We start from the raw sequence: 19,318 nt of genomic DNA, 5'->3' as shown, positions 1-19,318 counted from the left end.
AACGGCGGCGGGAGAGGGCCTCCCTCCCGCTGCGCTCCGGTGCCCTCCGCGGCTTATCCGAGCCATCGGAAGCGGCTAAGGTGATCGGATCCAAGTGAGGGGAAGATGGCCCCAACCCATCTCCATACCATTGCAGGGCGGAAGTGACGTCAAAACGTCACATCCGCCAATAGCTCTTAAAGGGACTTTTTTTCATTTTTTTTTTTTTAAATGACAAAATGTTTCATTTTTTTATTGCATTTTAGTGTAAATATGAGATCTGATGTCTTTTTGACCCCCCAGATCTCATATTTAAGAGGATCCCTTGTAATAGGAATAAAAGTGACACTTTTTTTTTTTTTTTAAGAACAATGTAAAAATAAAAAATAAAAGGTAAAATAAATAAGAATCCTTTTTTATTTTTTTAAACATGCCCTGTCCCGCCGAGCTCGCGTGCAGAAGCAAGCGCACACACGAGCAGCACATGTGAGGAATCGCCGTGATCGGTAGAGCAAGAGCAATAATTCTAGCCCTAGACCTCCTCTGTAACTCAAAACATGCAACCTGTAGAATTTTTTAAATGTCGCCTATGGAGATTTTTAAGGGTAAAAGTTTGTTGCCATTCCACGAGCGGGCGCAATTTTGAAGCGTGACATGTTGGGTATCAATTTACTCCGTAGAACATCATCTTTCACAATATAAAAAAAATTGGGCTAACTTTACTGGTGTCTTATTTTTTAAATTTAAAAAAGTGTATTTTTCCCCCCCAAAAAAAAGTGCGCTTGTAAGGTCGCTGCGCAAATACGGTGTGACACAGTGTTGCAACGACCAAAATTTTATTCTCTAGGGCGTTAGAAAAAAAAAGGTATAATGTTTGGAGGTTGTAATTAATTTAATAGCAAAAAAAACCCTGTTTTTAACAACAAATCTCAAAAAGAATCTCGGTCCCTGAGTGGTTAAGCAGTGAGGTGGCTCAGATCTGCACAGCAAGTTCTAGGTGATAATCCTGAAGACCGGGCAGGCAGGCCATGTCCTCGGGATGTCTTCAGGGCTTCGTTTATAATTCACTGACAAGCATTTCCCCATTCATTTCCCTTCCCATTCACACACATGAAGGTGAAAAGTTCTCCTAACGATTGATATGTGTAAGATGAATGGCATGTGCGGAGGCGGCATGCTGTACCTCTTGACAAGAAGAATACAACCGGCTCTGAATCGGCTGGAACAGGTTTCCTGGCACTGTGCGGAACTCGGTCAGCAAAGTTCTCATCGTGAACGTGACTCCTGACCGCCTCTGTATGTACTGGTCATCGCATACCGACCTAGAACCGCCAGAGGGAACCAGACACATCTTATGTAATGCAGGCCATACACGGTCGAATTTCGAACAAATTTTCTTTTCAAAATCAGAAAATTTGTTTTTTTTTTTTGTGATCCGATGGCGCCACCATTGATTTTCGAAATTCGGCCGACCAAGCCTTCAATTTTACCTCATGTTGCTACAGAAAATAATTTTCGTGGCCGGGAATCTTCTTTTCTTTCCGTAAATTTTCTTTTCTTATTACATTTCTCGCACGATTCTCCCATCATTGATTAGAAAATCGTTTGTTTTTCAAAAAATTTCCAACATGTCCGATTTCTTAAATTTGATTTCCACACGAAAATCGGCTGTTGCTACAGCCCCATTAATGATGCGAAATTCATCCGAAAATTCTTAGATACGATTTTTGAAAAAAACATTCTTTAGAAATTCGAACCGTGTATGGCCCGGCACAAGGCTGGTTGGAGGACAAAACCTTAGAACTCATGTGCCTTAGCGCTGGTCACATCAGCAGCTGCATCGAACGCACGTTGGTAGGAAGAGCGCCAATGCGCTGATTCTGGCACATTTTTTTTTTTTTCATTATTTGTTTGAGCTTTATGGAAATGTCCCACAGTGAAGTGCGATGTGATGGATTTCGTGCTGAACGACGTTGTATTCTTCAGCGCACGCGACCGCAATGCCGCGTACACACGATCGGAATTCCAGCCAGAAAAAGACCGATGAGAGCTTTCCATCGGAAAATGCGACCGTGTGTACGCTCCATCGGAATTTAGCTGTCCGAATTCCCGCCAGCCAAAAATCGATAGCGTGTTCTCAATTTTCCCGACGGAAAAACTTTCTATCGGTAATTCCGTTCGTGTGTATGCAATTCCGACGCGCCAAAAATCATGCATGCTCAGATTCAACTACGAGACGGAAGCTATTGGCTACTGGCTATTGAACTTCCTTTTTCTAGTCGCGTCGTATGTGTTGTACGACACCGCGTTATAAACGATTGGAATTTGGCGTGACCGTGTGGCGTCAAGACAGCTTGAGCCGAATTCCTTCGGAATTCCGTCGTGAAAACCATCAGAGCTTTTTCCGACGAGAATCCCGATCGTGTGTATGCGGCATAAGCCAGTGGCAAGAAGCAGCCTTTAACCGTATCCTTAAAGTGGTTGTAAACACTTACAGACCACTTTTACCTACAGGTAAGCCTAGATTGAGGCTTACTTGTAGGTGCAAGAAATATCTCCTTAACCTACACGGTTTAGATGTTTGCTGTAGACAGGCACCGCTGTCTACGGCGCATGCGCAGGCGCACTGAGCATGCCATTGCTAATGGCGAGCATGCGCGGGAGTGACGTCATCGCGGCTCCGGCCAGTCACACCACCGGAGCCGTGATACCCGGAAGTCACTCCGGGATAGATGGCGGCGTCGGAGGAGGACAACGAGGGTCACTTCGGGGGCTTCCATCTCAGGTAAGTTATTCATAATGAGCTAGTATGCTATGAATACTAGCTCATTATGCCTTTGCCTTTCAGGGTCTATTTTTTTTTTTTTTTTACCTTGGCTTTACTTCCTCTTTAAAGTGGTAGTAAAGAGATGGGGTTACCACGGCTCCAGGTAGGTCTGCTGAAACAAAAAGGTTTTTCCTCCAGGAAATGAAGAACCCCAGGCGCCGGCTAATGCATATAGCAAATCAAGGCGAGTAGGAAATTCTGGACAGCCGCACTCCAAATGAAATTTCTCATGCCTTTATTTGAACATCAAGATCACACTGTACATGTCACAGCAAAGTAATACACAACCAAAAACACTGACGCGTTTCACACTAAACGTAGTGCTTACTCACAGCTTTTTGGTTCTGTATTACTTTGCTGCGACATGTACTGTACAGTGTGATCTTGATGTTCTAATAAAGGCACGAGAAATTTCATTTGGAGTGCGGCTGTCCAGAATTTTCTACTCACCTTTAAATTGGTAGTAAACCGCCACTAAAATAAAAATAAAGAGGGCCCCTGCCCCTGCGGAATTAAGTCATAATATACTAGTATGCACTGCGGATCCCTCCTGCGCATTGCTGTCATAGATCCCCGGCGCTGCCATCTTCAGCCGGTCTTCTATCCAAGTTCACATGCTTTGGCTGTATGAATGGCCCCGGGGGCCGAAGTGACGTCACTCCCATGCATGATGTCCCTTCAGACCGCATGTGCCGGTGACGTCACTGGCAGCATCCCTTGGGAATTTCTCCTAAACAGTGTACAGTTACTACAGGTAAGCCTTATTATTATAGGTTTACTTGTAGGTACAAAAGTTCAAAAGTGGAGTTTACGTCCATTTTTAATAACCCCCAACACACTCAAATTTCAAATTCACGATAAACATCATAAAAGGTGCATGGTAACAATCCATGTATATCACCAGCATAATGATTTAAAAAGAGTAAACACAATTGATTGATTGATAATAAATGGCTTCAGCCAAACACTAATCATCCGTGAAAGAAACGTTCTTGTGTTATCATTCATATTCTCTGAAAAATAGCCAAGAAATCATAAATTCTGCCGGGGTATGTAAACTTATGAGCACAACTGTATATCAACAGAGGCTTTAGTTTCCCAATTTCAAATTCACGTTTTGTGGTGCAGTGAGCGGTAAGTGCTTTGGGGTGACAAGTACGAGTTACCCGCAAGAACATATGTGTGAAGTCACATACACACTGTGGTAAGTCAGCCTAGGGTGGGCTAAGAGGGGTTTCATTTGGGAATGCAGATATTTCCCCGTAAAATTTGCCTATTAAAGAAAATTTCTAGGTGTTATTTTACATGGTTGGTAAGGTTGAACAAAGACACCTGCCCATCCAGTTCTACCTGTGTGGGTGGGTGTGTTTATATCAACCAATCAATATCTCTGTATGCTGTGTTCCCCAAGATGCGCATCTAAGGTATTTTTAACTGCAGTCAGTCCAATTGCTGGGGGGGAGAGCAGGGGGGTAGTCCCCTGGTACTGTATCTATTTATGCACACAGCAACTGCCAAGAGCGTGCATGCATGGGTGTCTCCTTAGCAGCCAACTTGCTAAGGAGACACCTGCAGACAGACAATTGGGGGGTAGAGAAAATCACAATTTTACGAGAAGTGCAGGATTTCAAAATGAAAAACCTTACATATGCTCACGTAGGTGGATGAAGCATCGGTCCAATGCTGAACCGGTCCCCCCGCTGTCTCTAATGCCGTTCACGTGGTCAGACATTACGACCACAAAATCCGTGGGATTTTTTCCAAAACTTGTGTTGCATACACACGGTCGCACAAAGTTGTCGGAAAATCCGATCGTTCGGAACGAGGTGACGTACAAAACGTACAACGGGACTATGTAGATGCCAGTAGCCAATAGCTTTCGTCCCCAAATATATTCTGAGCATGCGTCCGATCAGATTTTGTTGTGGGAAAATTTTAGGGCCTGCTCTCAAATTTTTTTCAGTCGGAAATTCAGATGGAAAAAGCCCGCTAGAGCCCACACGCGATCGGATTTACCGTCAACATAATCCGATCAGACTTTTCCCGTCGGAATTTCCGACCGTGTGTACAGAGAATACGTCTTCAGTGAGCAGAGAGCCGGTGACTGTCAGTCAGCGGCTCTCAGCTCTGCCCCTCCAGTGCTCACTGGAGAGCCGGGCTGGAGAGGGGGCTGGAGCGACTGGCTCAGGCTCTCAGTGGCCGAGTCTATTTCAGCTGCTGATCCAGGCATCTGGGTAGATCTTGACATAAAAGTCAGGATCCTGCAGATTCTGGAGAGGCTGAGTGATGTCAGCGGCACAGTGGTGTAGTGGTTAGCACTCTCGCCTAGCAGTAAAAAGGGTTGCTGGTTCACATCCCAACCACGACACTACCTGCCTGGAGTTTGCATGTTCTCCCTGTGCCTGCACGGGTTTCCTCCGGGTACTCCGGTTTCCTCCCACTCCAAAGACATGCTGGTAGGTTAATTGGCTTCTGTCCAGAATTGGCCCTAGTATATGAATAGGGACCTTGGATTGTGGACTCCTTGAGGGTAGGGGCAGATGTGAGTGTGCGATGTACAGGGATAGGGACAATTGTAGACACTCACTCAGGTTGAACTAGATGGACTGGTGTCTTTATTCAACCTTACTACCCTGTTTCCCCTAAAGTAAGACATCCTCCGAAAGTAAGACCTCCCACCAGGTTTCCCTCTCGCAGAAATATAAGGCATCCCCCGATAATAAGGCATCCCCCGATAATAAGACATCCCCCGATAAAAAGGCCCCTAAAGCTACCATAAGGCGTCTGACTCTTCTGGACCATAGCGGTGGGCGCTGCCACGCAGCTCACTGATTGGCCGCAGCTCAGCCGGAGCTGTTCAGGCAGGTAGGTGCGAGGTCTTTTTAAATCAGTGAGCTGCGGCTGGCTCTCTGAATGACAAGTGACATCAACCGTCATCAGAGAGCCCGTCCTGCCGCCAGCACAAGCTGCCACCTTCTGCCACCTGCTACTTGCTCTGCCCTGACGGAGTCTGGCTGACTCACAATTAGACAGTGAGTCGCGCTGGGCAGGAGTCGGGCACATTGTATGGAATCTGGCCTCCACAGACACACAGGGGTGACTGAGGTGGGGGGGATGTCTGGTGAAGATGGGGGGGGGGGAGACTAAATAATCCACTGGCACATAGGTGGGTGGAGGGGGACTCACTTAAAATGACACAGGGTGGATTTGAGGGGGGGGGGATCAAAATGGCACAGGAGGATCAGAAGGGGGCAGAATCAATAAATGTTTACCCTATTCATCTTCATGGAAAAATAAGACATCCCCTGAAAATAAGACCTAGCGCATCTTTGGGAGCAAAAATTAATATAAGACAATGTCTTATTTTTGGGGAAACAGGGTATGTAACTATGTCAGCCAGCCGCTGACTTTAGCCCACTTTCAGCTGAATAAGAGTCATAGAACTAACTGCACTCCTATGACCCACAGGAGAAGTAAAGCCAATGGAGCTTGGGCTTTATTTCTCCTTTAAAAGAAGGGGAATCGTTATTTAATTTTAGTATGAACGGCTCTTTAAAAAAATTAAATTAGAGTTTACAACCGCTTTAAATTTACCAATAAAGGGTATAATTTAAATGCAAAACTTCTGCATTATTCAACAGCTAACACGGTACAATACCCTACTACAGATCAGTCGGATACGGGAGGGTTCCACTTTTACAATTTGTAGAATTTTTTTTTTCGTCCTGCTCATCCCAGAGATGGCCGACTCACTTCTGACCTCTCACCCCCTAAGATCCGCGGGTCGGCCTTGGTGATCTACGTGTTTACACTGTACAATTCAATACCGCCATTCATGAAATGACAGCAGAGGAACGCTGGCCTGGAGGGAAGTGCTGATGTCACCTCTCAGATCTCAGCTCCCATCAAAGGCAATTTCATGGGCGGAAGTCGAAACTCCCAGCGGAACAAAGGGGGCAGTGTGCAAGATGGCCGACCGCAACGCGTAAGCCAATTAGAGCATGAATAAGATGTCGTGTGCACCAGACCCCAAAGACTATTTTCTACACAATACTCTGTACCCGATAAACATTATAGATCATAGGCTGTACTGTATACATGCTTCATTCATGGATGTTGTGTAAGAAGTCAAAGTGCACCTGTCATAATTACAGTGTTGAGGCTGAGCATGCTTATTGTCTATACTCAACTGAGGTACTTGTGCTTCATGACTTTGATATTGTGAAGTAAAAACATGGCTAAACCCAAAACCAAAAATGTAATATATTGCAGATTACCAGTCCTTAATACTAGCTCATTATCAAATACTTACCGTAGAATGAGGACCCCGCATCGCATGAGTCCTTTTTTCCGGCAAGGAGCTCTGATTTTCCGGCAGCGTCCGCCGGACCTTCAGAGCGCATGCGCGGCTGACGTCAGCGGCTGCATGCAAGGTGAATATCTCCTAAACCGGTTTAGGAGATATTCATTTTACCTACAGGTAAGCCTTATTATAGGCTTACCTTTTACTTAAAAATCACCTACAGGGGTATACTACCGCTTTAAAGAGGAACTTCACCTTGTTTCTTAAGCCCAATTCTGGGCAAAAAAAGCATTTTTTTTATGCAGTGTGGTGGAACCCGCACTGCATGGGTCAACTGCTCGATTTTGTCTAGGGCAGTGGTCTCCAAACTTTGCTTGCTTTTATTTGGGCCCTTGGGGCAATATTTCATCCTCTGACACCAATATTGGGGCATAATTCCCCCCAGACACCAAAGAAGGGGCACAAATTCTCCCAGTGACACCAATGATGGGGCACAATTCCTCCCCAATGACACCAATGATGGGGCACAATTCCTCCCCAATGACACAAATGATGGGACACAATTCCTCCCAGTGACACCAACCATGGGGCGTGATTCTTCCTATCCGGTGACACCAACGACGGGGCATTTTCAACTCCTACTGATGTCGGAACGGACATTTTCTACCTCCACTGGCCACAGTCTGCACCCCCCTAAAGTCTGAAGGACAGTAGACTGGCCCTTTGTTTAGAAAGTTTGGAGACCGCTGGTCTCAGGTATTGGAGGATGGAAACATACTTGCCTAATCCTCTGATCTTCTCCACACAAGACTTGTCCTAGTGGCCCCTGACCCATCCCCCCTTGTGCGGTGGCGTGTTCCTGACATCATCAAGCTGTCGCGAGGATGTCAGGAACAGTCCACCGCTGGATTGTGGGGAGTGCCGTCTACAGGTGCAGCGATGGATCACTACTGGTATGAGTATATGGCTTTCTCTGCACCCCTAGACACAATGAGCAGTTGACCGGTGCAAGGGAAAACTTTTATTTTGCTGCCCAGAGTTGGGTTTTAAAAAGTTAAAAAACACTGTAGCTGTGTGACTCAACTGCACATTTTTACCTCCCCCCTCTCAACTGCACATCTAAAATGAAGCCTAACTGAGAAACCTGCTTCCTATGCTAAGGAGACAATCCTTCTTGCTGTACTATATCTATGAAGGATCATAGTTGCCACTCTATGTTGCCTTTCCTGCCTTTGTACTACCATAGGCGTGCGCACAGGGTGTGCCGGGGGTGTGCCTGGGCACACCCTAATCACTGCATGTGGTGCTGATTTCCCAGATTCCCTTCTCTGCCCTCTAGTGCTACCAGCTTCCCTCCTCTCCTCTCCGGAGTGGGGAAGGGGCTAGTAAATATTTCATTAACCGGCCTTTCATTTCTGAATGAACACAGCGAGTGATCTGTACCGATCGCTCCTGTCTTCATTCTTAACTGAAACATAATAAACTATGTTTACTGCAGGCTGCAGAGAAAGGGACTAGAGTATCTCTGTCCTCAGTTTCTTTCTTTATCTCATAAGTGAGATATCAGGGGTCTGTTTAGACCCTTGATATTTCACCAAAGCCCCATAATGGGGCTCCTAAGAAAATTGTAAAAAAAAATAATATTGCAAAAAATAATTAAAAAATAAAAAACTACCGACACTGTCCACTGCTCTGCTGATATACACGCATGTGTGTTTGTGCTCTGGAGTGCACACCCTAATGCAATAGGCTGCGCACACCAATGTGTACTACAATCACCTCCCCCTCTCCTCATCTCCATTACACAGGGAGGAGGGGGGCTGTATACGTTTCAGAAAATGTCCTGCCTGCTCTCCTTTAGTGGAGCTGGTCTTGATATTCGTCTGGGGCAAGGATTACATTCTACTGGAAGTCCTATTTAATGAGGAAAATATTCTATGACACCAAATCAGACGAGATAGATGACACCAATGCCTTGGCAAAGCTCACATCCTACGTCCCCGGCCTGATGCACGCTCCTCAGTGCCATAATATTTGGGTATTATACCTGCTCGGGATTCTTAGCATTACAAGAGTGGCGGAGTGCGGCGCTAAGTGTATATTTCTGTAAAGTGTGTTTAAACGGAACATTCTACCCGACATAACAGAAGATGGTGCAGTAAACAAGAGTGGAGCGGAGAGTGCCGGCTATAATGGAGGATACATTTACACTTGGCTCAAAGATTAAGTGGTGCTCCAATCAGCTAAATGTGTAGTAGAAATGATGGGATTTTTTTAACTCCCTGTAAAATCCCTTTTTCTGAGTTCATTGGCAGACACAGCCTCTTCTTCTTTATCCATTACCAAACAGGGATGTCTCCAAGCAGTGCCACAACGTGGGGTGGGCAAGCCAACTAATGGTGAAAAAATCCCAGGCAATCTGCCAACAATCCGAACCACCCCAAGGGGTGTCCGAGTGGCCTGCAAAACTTTGCAGCCCCAACTAGCTTCAAAAGATACCACAACATCAACTTTATAGACAGGACTGCCTATAGGGGAGGGAACCACCGGGCCTCCTGTAGGGGGCCCGGACAGCAGGATTAGTGTGGCGGGACGGGAGGACAATTACAGAACGATGTCTCTCCCTCCAGCAGCTAAAAGCTGGTACCTCCCCCTTTCCCTCCTGCTGGCTTTCAGCTGCTGAAGGGAGAGACACAGACACAGTGCGCCGTTCTGTGATTGTCCTCTCAGTCCTGCCATCCCGATCTACCTTCCTGTGCTGCCAAGATCTGAATCCCCCGTGTGCCCGGCACCCCCCCCCTCCCCCCAGCTGTGCTGGCTTTCCTGTCCTGACAGCTGCTGCGGGTACACAAGTGGATGGAGAGTGGGGAAAGGGGCTGGTAAATATGTAATTTAACGGCACCTTCTTTTTCTGAATTGGACACAATAAGCGATTAGTACTGATCGTTCCTGTGTCCATTGATAACTGAGCATAGTAAACTGTGTTTCCTATGCTTCAGTTTAAGAAAGAATAGTAGCCTCTGTGTCCTGTTCATTCATCTTCAATGCAGCTGTAATTCAGGGGAGTTTTGGTGTATAGGCTGTATGGGGCCCCGTGATTTCAAACGGCAGCCCTGTTTATCTGTTTTTTCCCCTTGTAGACTTAAGAAACAGACGCTGGATGTCAGAGCACCCAGGAGGCGCTAACTGCCCCGGTGACGTGCGCCGTAACAAGGAAGGGAGATTCCCGTCCCTTAATGGCATATGCCTGCACAATTGTCTTCCAAGTCAACGGGAAACCGTGGCAGAAGAGGCCCCCAGGCCTTTCACCAGACCATCAGTGAGCGCTAGGAGAGAGTTGGACCTTCAAAAACCGCCATCACAGAGAGGCACATGCGAGGCGCACATACCACATCCAAGGAGAGAAGAGCCACCTATTTAGGATACAAGGCTGAGGAGACAGAGAAGGAACACTGTCCTCAACCAAGTGAGAATCCAACACCATCTTCAGAAGGAAAGAAGGGGAAGGTAAGAACATCACCTTGTCCTTGTGGGACAACTACGACACCCGCTGAGACAAAGAGATAGCAACCATGGGAGAAGGCGCGAACCAAAGATGCCTGTTCAAGGGACGCTGAAAGAAAACAGCCATTGGAGGCCCAGAGAGGACTGCCCATAGGAGATTTTTCTTGTTTAATGTCCTACTGCTGTAGGTGAGGTTATAAAACCCTGTTTGGTAATGGATAAAGAAGAAGAGGCCGTGAGCGTAAGAGAAATGTTAATTGTTTAACTTGCCAAAATCTCTAGACCTTTAGTATAGTTATCCTTTAAAGCTAAACGCAAACTCTATATTTATTCTAAAGTCTAATGCCGTGTACACACGATCGGACTTTTGGACAGCAAAGGTCTGACGGAACGAATCCGTCGGACAATTCGATCGTGTGTGGGACCTTTGCTGTCCAAAAATCTGACGGACTTTAGAAATAGAATATGTTTCAAATTTTTCATCCGGGAACTCCGCCGGACCCAGTTCCTATCGAGAAATCCGTTTGCGTGTATGCTAGTATGCTGACGGACAAAAACCGAAGCTAGGGCAGCTATTGGCTACTGGCTATGAACTTCCTTATTCTAGTCCAGTCGTACGTCGTCGTGCTCGAATCCGTTGGACTTTGGTGTGATTGTGTGTGGCCAAGTCTGTTCATTTGGCAAGTCTGTCGGAACTTCTGCCGAAAGTCCGTCAGGAAGACAGTCAGACCTAATCTGCCAGAAAGTAGGTAGTGTGTGCGCGGCATAAGTTAAACAAAAATGTTTTTAAATCCACACAAGGGATGGTACTTACCTTCAATGGGAAGTGTCCCTTGTGCTGGTGGCTGCTCTCTTAGTTGAAAACCATTGCCACCCCAGCAGTAATGTTCCGGTGCCGCGGGGTTAATACAGCTGCTGGAACTGTCGTAGGCACTCACCAAGAGTGCTGACTATGCCTTCTCCCTCCTCCATTCACAGAAGCTGTACTATAGCTTCCAGCTATGAAAAACGCACTATGAAAGGAGAAGGCAGACCTTTCATTCATCCACCATGCCTTCATTCATAAGGTGTTTTTCATTCATGGATGTTATAGCACAACTTCTATTAATGGAGGAGACAGACCTTTCATTCATCCACCCATTATCCATTCACAGAGCGATTTTCATTCATGGATGCTATAGAAAAACTTTTATAAAGGCTACTTTCAAAATGTGGCAGGGGTGCGTTAGCAGGGCGTTTTTGGGAGCGGTGTATACGCCTCATTCACTGCCTCAAAGATGCCGTCCCGCAAGAGCACTGCCCCAGTGTGAAAGCACTTGGGCTTTCATATGGAGGGGCATGATAGGTGCTTTTCAGGCGCTATTTTTAGCACTCAAATGCCTGAAAAGCCCGTCAGTTTGAAAATGCAACAGGCAGATCTTTCATTCATCCAACGCTTTTCATTCATGGTTGCTATAGCACAGCTTCTAATAATGGAGGAGTCAGACCTTTCATTCATCCTGCAATTCATCCTGCAATCCTCTATTCATAGAGTACATTCTGGAGTTACCTGGCATTAGACAGTCAATCACATTTAATGGACATTCCGCAGTAGTCACAAGTGAAAGCATGTGCAGAACTTTAGCAGCCACCTCCCTTTCAGTCTCTCCTCTGCCCAGGGTCATTAGTACTCACAGGACTGTGCTCTCTCTAGTCACCTCTTTGCTAAGTACATGTCCCCCAGGAACCCTCCATGAAACTAGCCTCACACAGGGGTCTCCAACCTGGCCTAAAAAAAACCTTTTGCAATCTGCCCTAGCCCCCCACCTCCATAAGGGACATAATGATTACAGCCAGCTCCACCTATGTACAGCTCCACTCCACCCGTCCTCCTGCTTTGTCCAGGCCCTACGTGTGCTGGCTTCATCCTCATAGGTGTGGAGTGTTTGGCTCTCATGCCCCTCTTCCCTGCCTGAACCACAAGGCACCGACTCGCCCATGTAATCACTGTGGAGGAGGTGCCCCAAAAGGTGCCCAGCACCGAAGACCTCACCCACTGCAACCAGACACCGTTCTGGTACAGAGCCACCTAGTGGCAAGTAGCTAACTGCACCTACCTACAAGCCACTGTCACAGCACGGGTCTGGCTGCTAGCTTTTTGCAATTATGCAGAATTTTTTTTAGCAAATAAGACAAATGTAGCTGAATATGTAAATGTGAATCTTACACAGAAATGGTTAAACCGATAGCATCATTTTAAAACAGAAGAGGCAACGCCTTGCTGTGGCCAGCAAACACCAGCAGCTGTTCCTGCAATATGAACTGTCACGTTCTCCTTTAGCAACGGCACAGAAGCATCACTGCGCACTGTACAGCAGACGAAAATGATGTCTAATTCATTTAATCTGTCATGTGAAAGCGATTAAATCCATCTCATCGAATTACTCATCGTGTCTCCTTTCACCTCTCCTGAGTCACAGCTAAAACGCTGTGTCACAATATCGCAACCACACAATGTAACATGACAGAGACGGAAATATTTTGTGTCCTCTATTACAGAGGATTGCACAGATGTAATGAGATATTTCCCCACGTGTGGTTCATTGTACGCAGAGGGTAAGACCGGGTAGACTGCAGCGAGGTGGGGGAGACCTCAGGGGAAGTCGCGGTAGGAACTGTGGTTTGTGTAATTCAGAAGGATCTTGTCTGCGATTTACATTCTAAGCTCAGCCTTCTAATTACAGCTTTAGATTTCAGGATTAGGTAAACTGAAGGATGCTGATGGCTTGGGAACTACAACTCCCAGCAGGTCCTCGCAGCCAGCAGCAAGTGTAACCCAGCATTGCTGCTTTTTTAAAGGACCAGTCCAAACCAAACTAAGTTTATTGAAATTGCCTGGGAGTGCTGACAGCTGAGATCCCTGGGAGTGCCGACAGTTGAGATCCCTGGGAGTGCCGACAGTTGAGATCCCTGGGAGTGCCGACAGTTGAGATCCCGGGGAGTGCCGACAGCGGAGATCCCGGGGAGTGCCGACAGAGGAGATCCCGGGGAGTGCCGACAGCGGAGATCCCGGGGAGTGCCGACAGCGGAGATCCCGGGGAGTGCCGACAGCTGAGATCCCTGGGAGTGCCGACAGCTGGGATCCCTGGGAGTGCCGACAGCTGGGATCCCTGGGAGTGCCGACAGCCTGGGAGTGCCGACAGCTGGGATCCCTGGGAGTGCCGACAGCCTGGGAGTGCCGACAGCTAGGATCCCTGGGAGTGCCGACAGCTGAGATCCCTGGGAGTGCCGACAGCTGAGATCCCTGGGAGTGCCGACAGCCTGAGAACCATGGGAGTGCCGACAGCTGGGATCCCTGGGAGCGCCGCCAGTTGAGATCCCTGGTAGCTCCGCCAGTTGAGATCCCTGGGAGCTCCACCAGTTGAGATCCCTGGGAGCTCCACCAGTTGAGATCCCTGGGAGCTCCACCAGTTGAGATCCCTGGGAGCTCCACCAGTTGAGATCCCTGGGAGCTCCACCAGTTGAGATCCCTGGCAGTGCCGACAGTTGAGATCCCTGGGAGCGCCGCCAGTTGGGATTCGGGGAGCGCTGACATTTGAGATCCCTGGGAGCACCGCCAGTTGAGATCCCTGGTCGTGCAAAACCAAATGCAAAATTCGCCTGAAGTCTGCTAACCAGCAAAAGGGCCTTATTCCACCCTCCAAACTACAATTAGTAGGTGGAAGTTTAAGAACCATTCCCTGCACTGAACTTTAACCTTGGTATCCTTTTTAGGGGAAAGCAGTTCTGCAACTCCTATCTTAAAACCCCGCTGCCACTGATCATGTGATCACCATGTTGGCTACAATATGGTGATCAGATGGCTTTGTTTATAAACAAAGCTATGTTGGGTACAGCTGCAATAGTTTTTCTCATAGGTGCACTGGACACAAAAACTAGAAAGAAATACTTTTCTCAAAGCAGAACTTGTGCTAAAAGTCAAGTTCTGTATATTGTAAAGTGCCCTGGTCTAAAACTGCACACAAATGCTATACAAATAAAACAAAAATTTACAAACGAATCTTACCCCAAGATCCTGGAACGCTGAATATCCAAAAAAAAGAAGCTCTTCCAGTACTGTTCAGGAGCATCTTCTCATGGGACTGGGGATCATCAGTGTTTCAGGATCTTGCTGGAAGGATCGGGATATCACCCTCTCTGGTGCTGAAGCCAAGGGTAAGGTAAGTAAATTTACAATTTTTTTTGCACAAGTGTTTTGTTTCTACATTGTATGTTCATCAAAACAATGTAATAATTATTGTGATATTTGCAGGTTGTTTGCCTCAGTGGTAGTGCTTCCCAGTGGGTTCAGTCCACTCCAGAAATGCCCTTTTTTTTTTTTGGCTGGCTTGTTAAAATGAAAGAAGAGTTCACACAATCAGTAGCCCTTGCATGGATTTCCACCAGCATTGAAAAAAGTCAAAACAAATGCTTCGAGCCTCCCGTCTCACTCTTGCCACATGACTGCTTCAGGCCTCAAGCCTAGGCCTTGGGTCTGATCCCACAGACCAACTCTCATGGCTGCTTAGACTCCGCTCCCTTACGGCTTACTTTCTTTCCTCTCTTTGCCACTCTATTATAATCTGTACCTTGCAGACATGCACAGCTCTACTGGCTGCTCCCTTGCACCCACTCAGACTCTTTAGGAGGGTGAAGCCCTAAACCTCCACCGTCAGGTCCTAGACTTTACCAGGTGTAAACACCCGTGCCATCAGTGTGCCGGTTGCTTGCAAAACCTAGTCCTAGGATTGGAGATTTCTCCCTTCCGAGCCTCTATGAAGTCTCCAAGCTCCAGGTCGGAAACTGGGTTTTACCAACCACTGAGGAAACTGCATAGAACCCTCAACCTACCTAGTTGAGAATGCTGGGTGACCTAAAACCGTTTTAACACCCTGATAGGACACCACTCCATCACATATAAAGATAGGCAAATTAGAGTGAGTGCCCTTTAACACTTTGCAATCAGTCTGTTTTTCAGCTGGACGTGATCGGAAGCTCTATGCAGGTCTATGAGCAGGCAGATCTAAACCTACTTGCGTTCATTTTCATCCACCTACCTCTAAATCCGACCAGGTCCAGAAAAAGAAACGGAATAGGACAGTGTCCTCTTCGGTTTTTTTTTTCGGGACTGGAATGTGACAATCGAAAGTAACCTGATGTAAACGGACACAAGTCCATTTACAACCAGCAGCCCTTAGATCCAACACGGTTCCACCACAGTTCACTGTCAAAATTCAGACAAAAAAAAAACTGAACGGGTCGGGATGTCACAAACATGACATCTTCTCATGGATCCCCTGCTGAACGGAGCAGGAGCGCCCACATGAGAGGGCCCGTCTCAAGTTAACCAGTACAGAGCGACACTGCTAAATTTAGTCTGGTCAAGGCTTCAATGACCTCTTGTCCTGAAAGGGTTCATCTAGAACAACGATTCTCAACCAGGGTTCCGTGGAACACTAGGGTTCCTCCAAAGGTTGCTAGGGGTTCCTTCATTATTGGGCAATTTCTGCCTCTCAGATGAGCTTCCAATGATACCATTGATCTTTTTAGCTATCTGTAAGGAGGTAATTCTTCGACCACAAGTGTAAGGACCATTCTTCCCACTGACCATCAAACTATTGTATCATAAATTGTAGGTTTCTAATTTTTAGCAGGGGTTCCCCGAGACCAGAGAACTATTTCAAGGGTTCCTCTGTGTTTGAAAGGTTGAGAAAGGCTGATCTAGAACCATTATTTCGTCTCGCTCTACACAAACAGGCAGCTATCAGGTTAAAGTATATTAAACTTGGCATAAAGAAACCATTGCAACATAATAAGGGTCAAAGCTTCCCCGACTTGAAGACTAAGGCCGCGTACACACGGGCGGACTGTCTGTCCAACTAAGTCCGTCAGACAATCCAACAGACAGTCCATCCTACTTTCGAATGAACGGACTTGACCACACACGATGAACAGACAGTCCGTCGAAAGCTTGCGCGATGACGTGTACAGCACGTACGACGGGACTAGAAATTCGACGTCTAATACACAGCAATGCAACCTTTCGCCGTGTAAATCCTTTCTGAGCATGCGCCATACTTAGTCCGTCGAACTAGCCTACTCACGAGCGGACTGTCCGCTGAAACCAAAGTTGGACGGACTGTATTACGGAAATTCCGAAAGACTTAGTCCGCCAGACTGTCCGCTGAAAAAGTCCGCTGAAGCCCACACACGAGCGGACTGTCCGCTGAAACACATTTCGACGGACTAAGTTGGACAGACAGTCCGCCCGTGTGTACGCGGCCTAAGCCCTGGGTTTTGAAGAAACACACCGAAGAAGGTCTTCTGGCCAACAAATGTCATAGCAGGCAGAATGCGGCATGTTTCCTTTCAGGCAGCACTTATACCAAACATTTAAAATAACTGACAGGTCCGCTTTACAAAAACCAGACTTCTCCATTATTTGCACAGTATTAAAATATGAATAAAAAGAAACCGACAGACAAAAACTGACAAAAGAAACTGAACAATGTCCTATGAATCTTTGACAACTGGCTCTGCACCACCAAGAGAACTTTTTTCGCACCATGCAAAAGACTTCATCAGCCCAAGGCTATCCGCTGACATGTGCAATGTGTTTCGGTCCAAATCTAAATCCAAATTTTTGATTAGTTGGAGATTCAGATGTATCCAAATCTCTGAATGACAATAGTAACAAATTTTGTGGAAATTCCTTAAGTTTTCGTTTCATGGATACGTTTTCTAACCAATTCTAAATTTTCGGAACAATTCATTCAAAATGATCCACCGATCCGAATTCTGTGTGAGAATAGCTGGTTGATAAGGAACGGGCCAGGAAGCCGGCCGCTGCATGCTTAACAGCCGATGACTCATCAGCTGTCAGCGGGTTTCTCTGCAGACAGCTGAAATGTAAACAGAAGAATGCCGGTGTTCTGCCGAGAATTGTCCGCCCATCGTATAGTGTCCGCCCCTGCCCCCCCATCGGATAGTGTTCGCCTCGTACTGCGCAGGCACAGCGCTTGCGCAATACGGAGCACAAGGAGACACCGAAAGTCTCTGAAGATGAACGGCACACATGTGCACTTAATAGTACCTTCTGCCCTGAGTCCAGGTTCAAGCCTCCACCATGCAAGTGGACATATGGTAGATGATGTTAAACAGCACTTAGTAAGAGGGCCAATTGCGGGCTCGCTTCGCTCGCCACGCTTCGGGCGTGGCCTCGCTCATCAATTTTTTATTCTAGCTCTTGGATGGTGGGGCTTGAACCTGGAGTGCGCAGGTGCCGTTCATGTTCAGAGACTGTCGGCGTCACCTTGTGCTCAATACCGGACACTATCCAACGGGGGACAGTATTCAACAAGACACCGGCAATGAAAATTCAGGCAAAAAAAACAGCGTGGGTCCCCCCCCCCACATTTAAGGGGAACCCCACCCCAATAATTTTCTAAAAAATGGCATGGGGACCCCCCAAAATCCAGACCAAGACCCTTATCTGTGCATACAGCCTGGCAGGTCAGGAAAGTGGAAGGACGAGCAACACCCCCACCCCCTCCTCCCATCTTGAACCATACCAGGTTACATGCCCTCAACATGGGAGGGTGTGCTTTGGGGCAGGGGAGGCATGTTGCACAACCAGCTATTCTTCACACAGAATTCAAATTTGAATAGTTCTGAAATTTTGGAATTCGTTACAAAATGAATAAACAAAAGGAAGCAAAATAAAGAAAAACGAATTCCGAAACAAATCAACCAAACTAAATTAGTAACATAAGGAATATATCCAAAACTAAAGTAAATTTTCTGTTCTGCATATGTCTAGTTATCTATTCTGTGAACTGACTGTTTTCTACCTGCAACTAAGAAGTCTGCACTATTCCGCTTAAAATTGCCAGAAATATCACATACAGTTCTGTCCCTCAAAATGTGCGTAATAAAGTACAATAACCTCCCAGAGCACTTCCATCTGTATAAACAGCGGATTCTTTTATGCTCATACAGACATTTGTTAAAGCAAGCTACACCTACCATCAGGGTAATCCCCACCATCCATCATCATGGATGGTGGTGTGGCTTTCAGAGATGGGTGTGGTAGAGAAGGACTCCTTTCAGACATATGGGTGGCAGAGATTGGGAGGCTCTCTCTATTGCTCTGCGTCTCCGTTTCTTGTCTTTCCTGCACCTCTCTCTGGCTGGATCTCTCTCTTTTCCTGTCTCACCAGTATGGTTCTCCTCCAATCCATCTTTGGACTGTGCTCCCTACAAGTCCTCTGGTCTGTATCCCCCTCCGTGCTGTTACTTCCCCACACCGCACCATAACACTCTTCATCTTTCCTCATCCCAAACCAACCTGCACCATTCTCTTTCCTCCCTCTCTGGCCTGTGCCCCTGGCCATGTCACCACCCCTAGTTCATACCCCTCTCTTCTTGTGCCTCTTTATTCCTTCCTTCTCTCTGGTCTATGTGTTTCTCCTCCTCAATGGCCTGTACCACTCTGTTTGCTTCCCTTGCTTGTACCTCTCTGTTTCCTCCATGGCCTTTACCTCTCTTTCCCTGGTTGGTTTGTGCCATGCATTTATGTTTATGACCAAGGGTCTCCAAATATTTTTTAAACGAAGGGCAAGTTTACTGTCCTTCAGGCTTTAGGGGGGCTTGACTGTGGCCAGAAGGAGTAGAAAATGCTCTGGTGT

The 19,318-nt window shown here is 46.8% G+C and overlaps 1 protein-coding gene across 12 annotated transcripts in view; it reads right to left on the bottom strand.

Annotated features, from left to right (window-relative positions):
- ST3GAL3 (ST3 beta-galactoside alpha-2,3-sialyltransferase 3) overlaps positions 1 to 19,318 on the bottom strand; it is a 690,822-nt gene that overhangs the window by 339,134 nt on the left and 332,370 nt on the right. For 3 of the 12 annotated variants that reach the window (XM_077450702.1, XM_077450703.1, XM_077450701.1), the window contains exon 2: positions 14,659 to 14,795. The exons of the other annotated variants lie outside the window; for them this stretch is intronic. In XM_077450702.1, the coding sequence (XP_077306828.1) occupies positions 14,659 to 14,722 (64 nt within the window). In that variant the 5' untranslated portion in view covers positions 14,723 to 14,795. The remainder of the gene's footprint in view (positions 1 to 14,658; positions 14,796 to 19,318) is intronic. 12 annotated transcript variants of the gene reach the window in all.

This window comes from Lithobates pipiens, unplaced genomic scaffold (genome assembly GCF_037356315.1).
Source record: "Lithobates pipiens isolate NorthernLeopardFrog02 unplaced genomic scaffold, aLitPip1_a1.2 Scaffold_23, whole genome shotgun sequence".
NCBI classification, from domain to species: domain Eukaryota; kingdom Metazoa; phylum Chordata; class Amphibia; order Anura; family Ranidae; genus Lithobates; species Lithobates pipiens.
Note: the sequence above shows the minus strand (reverse complement) of the source record. Positions and strands in the feature narration are given on the sequence as shown.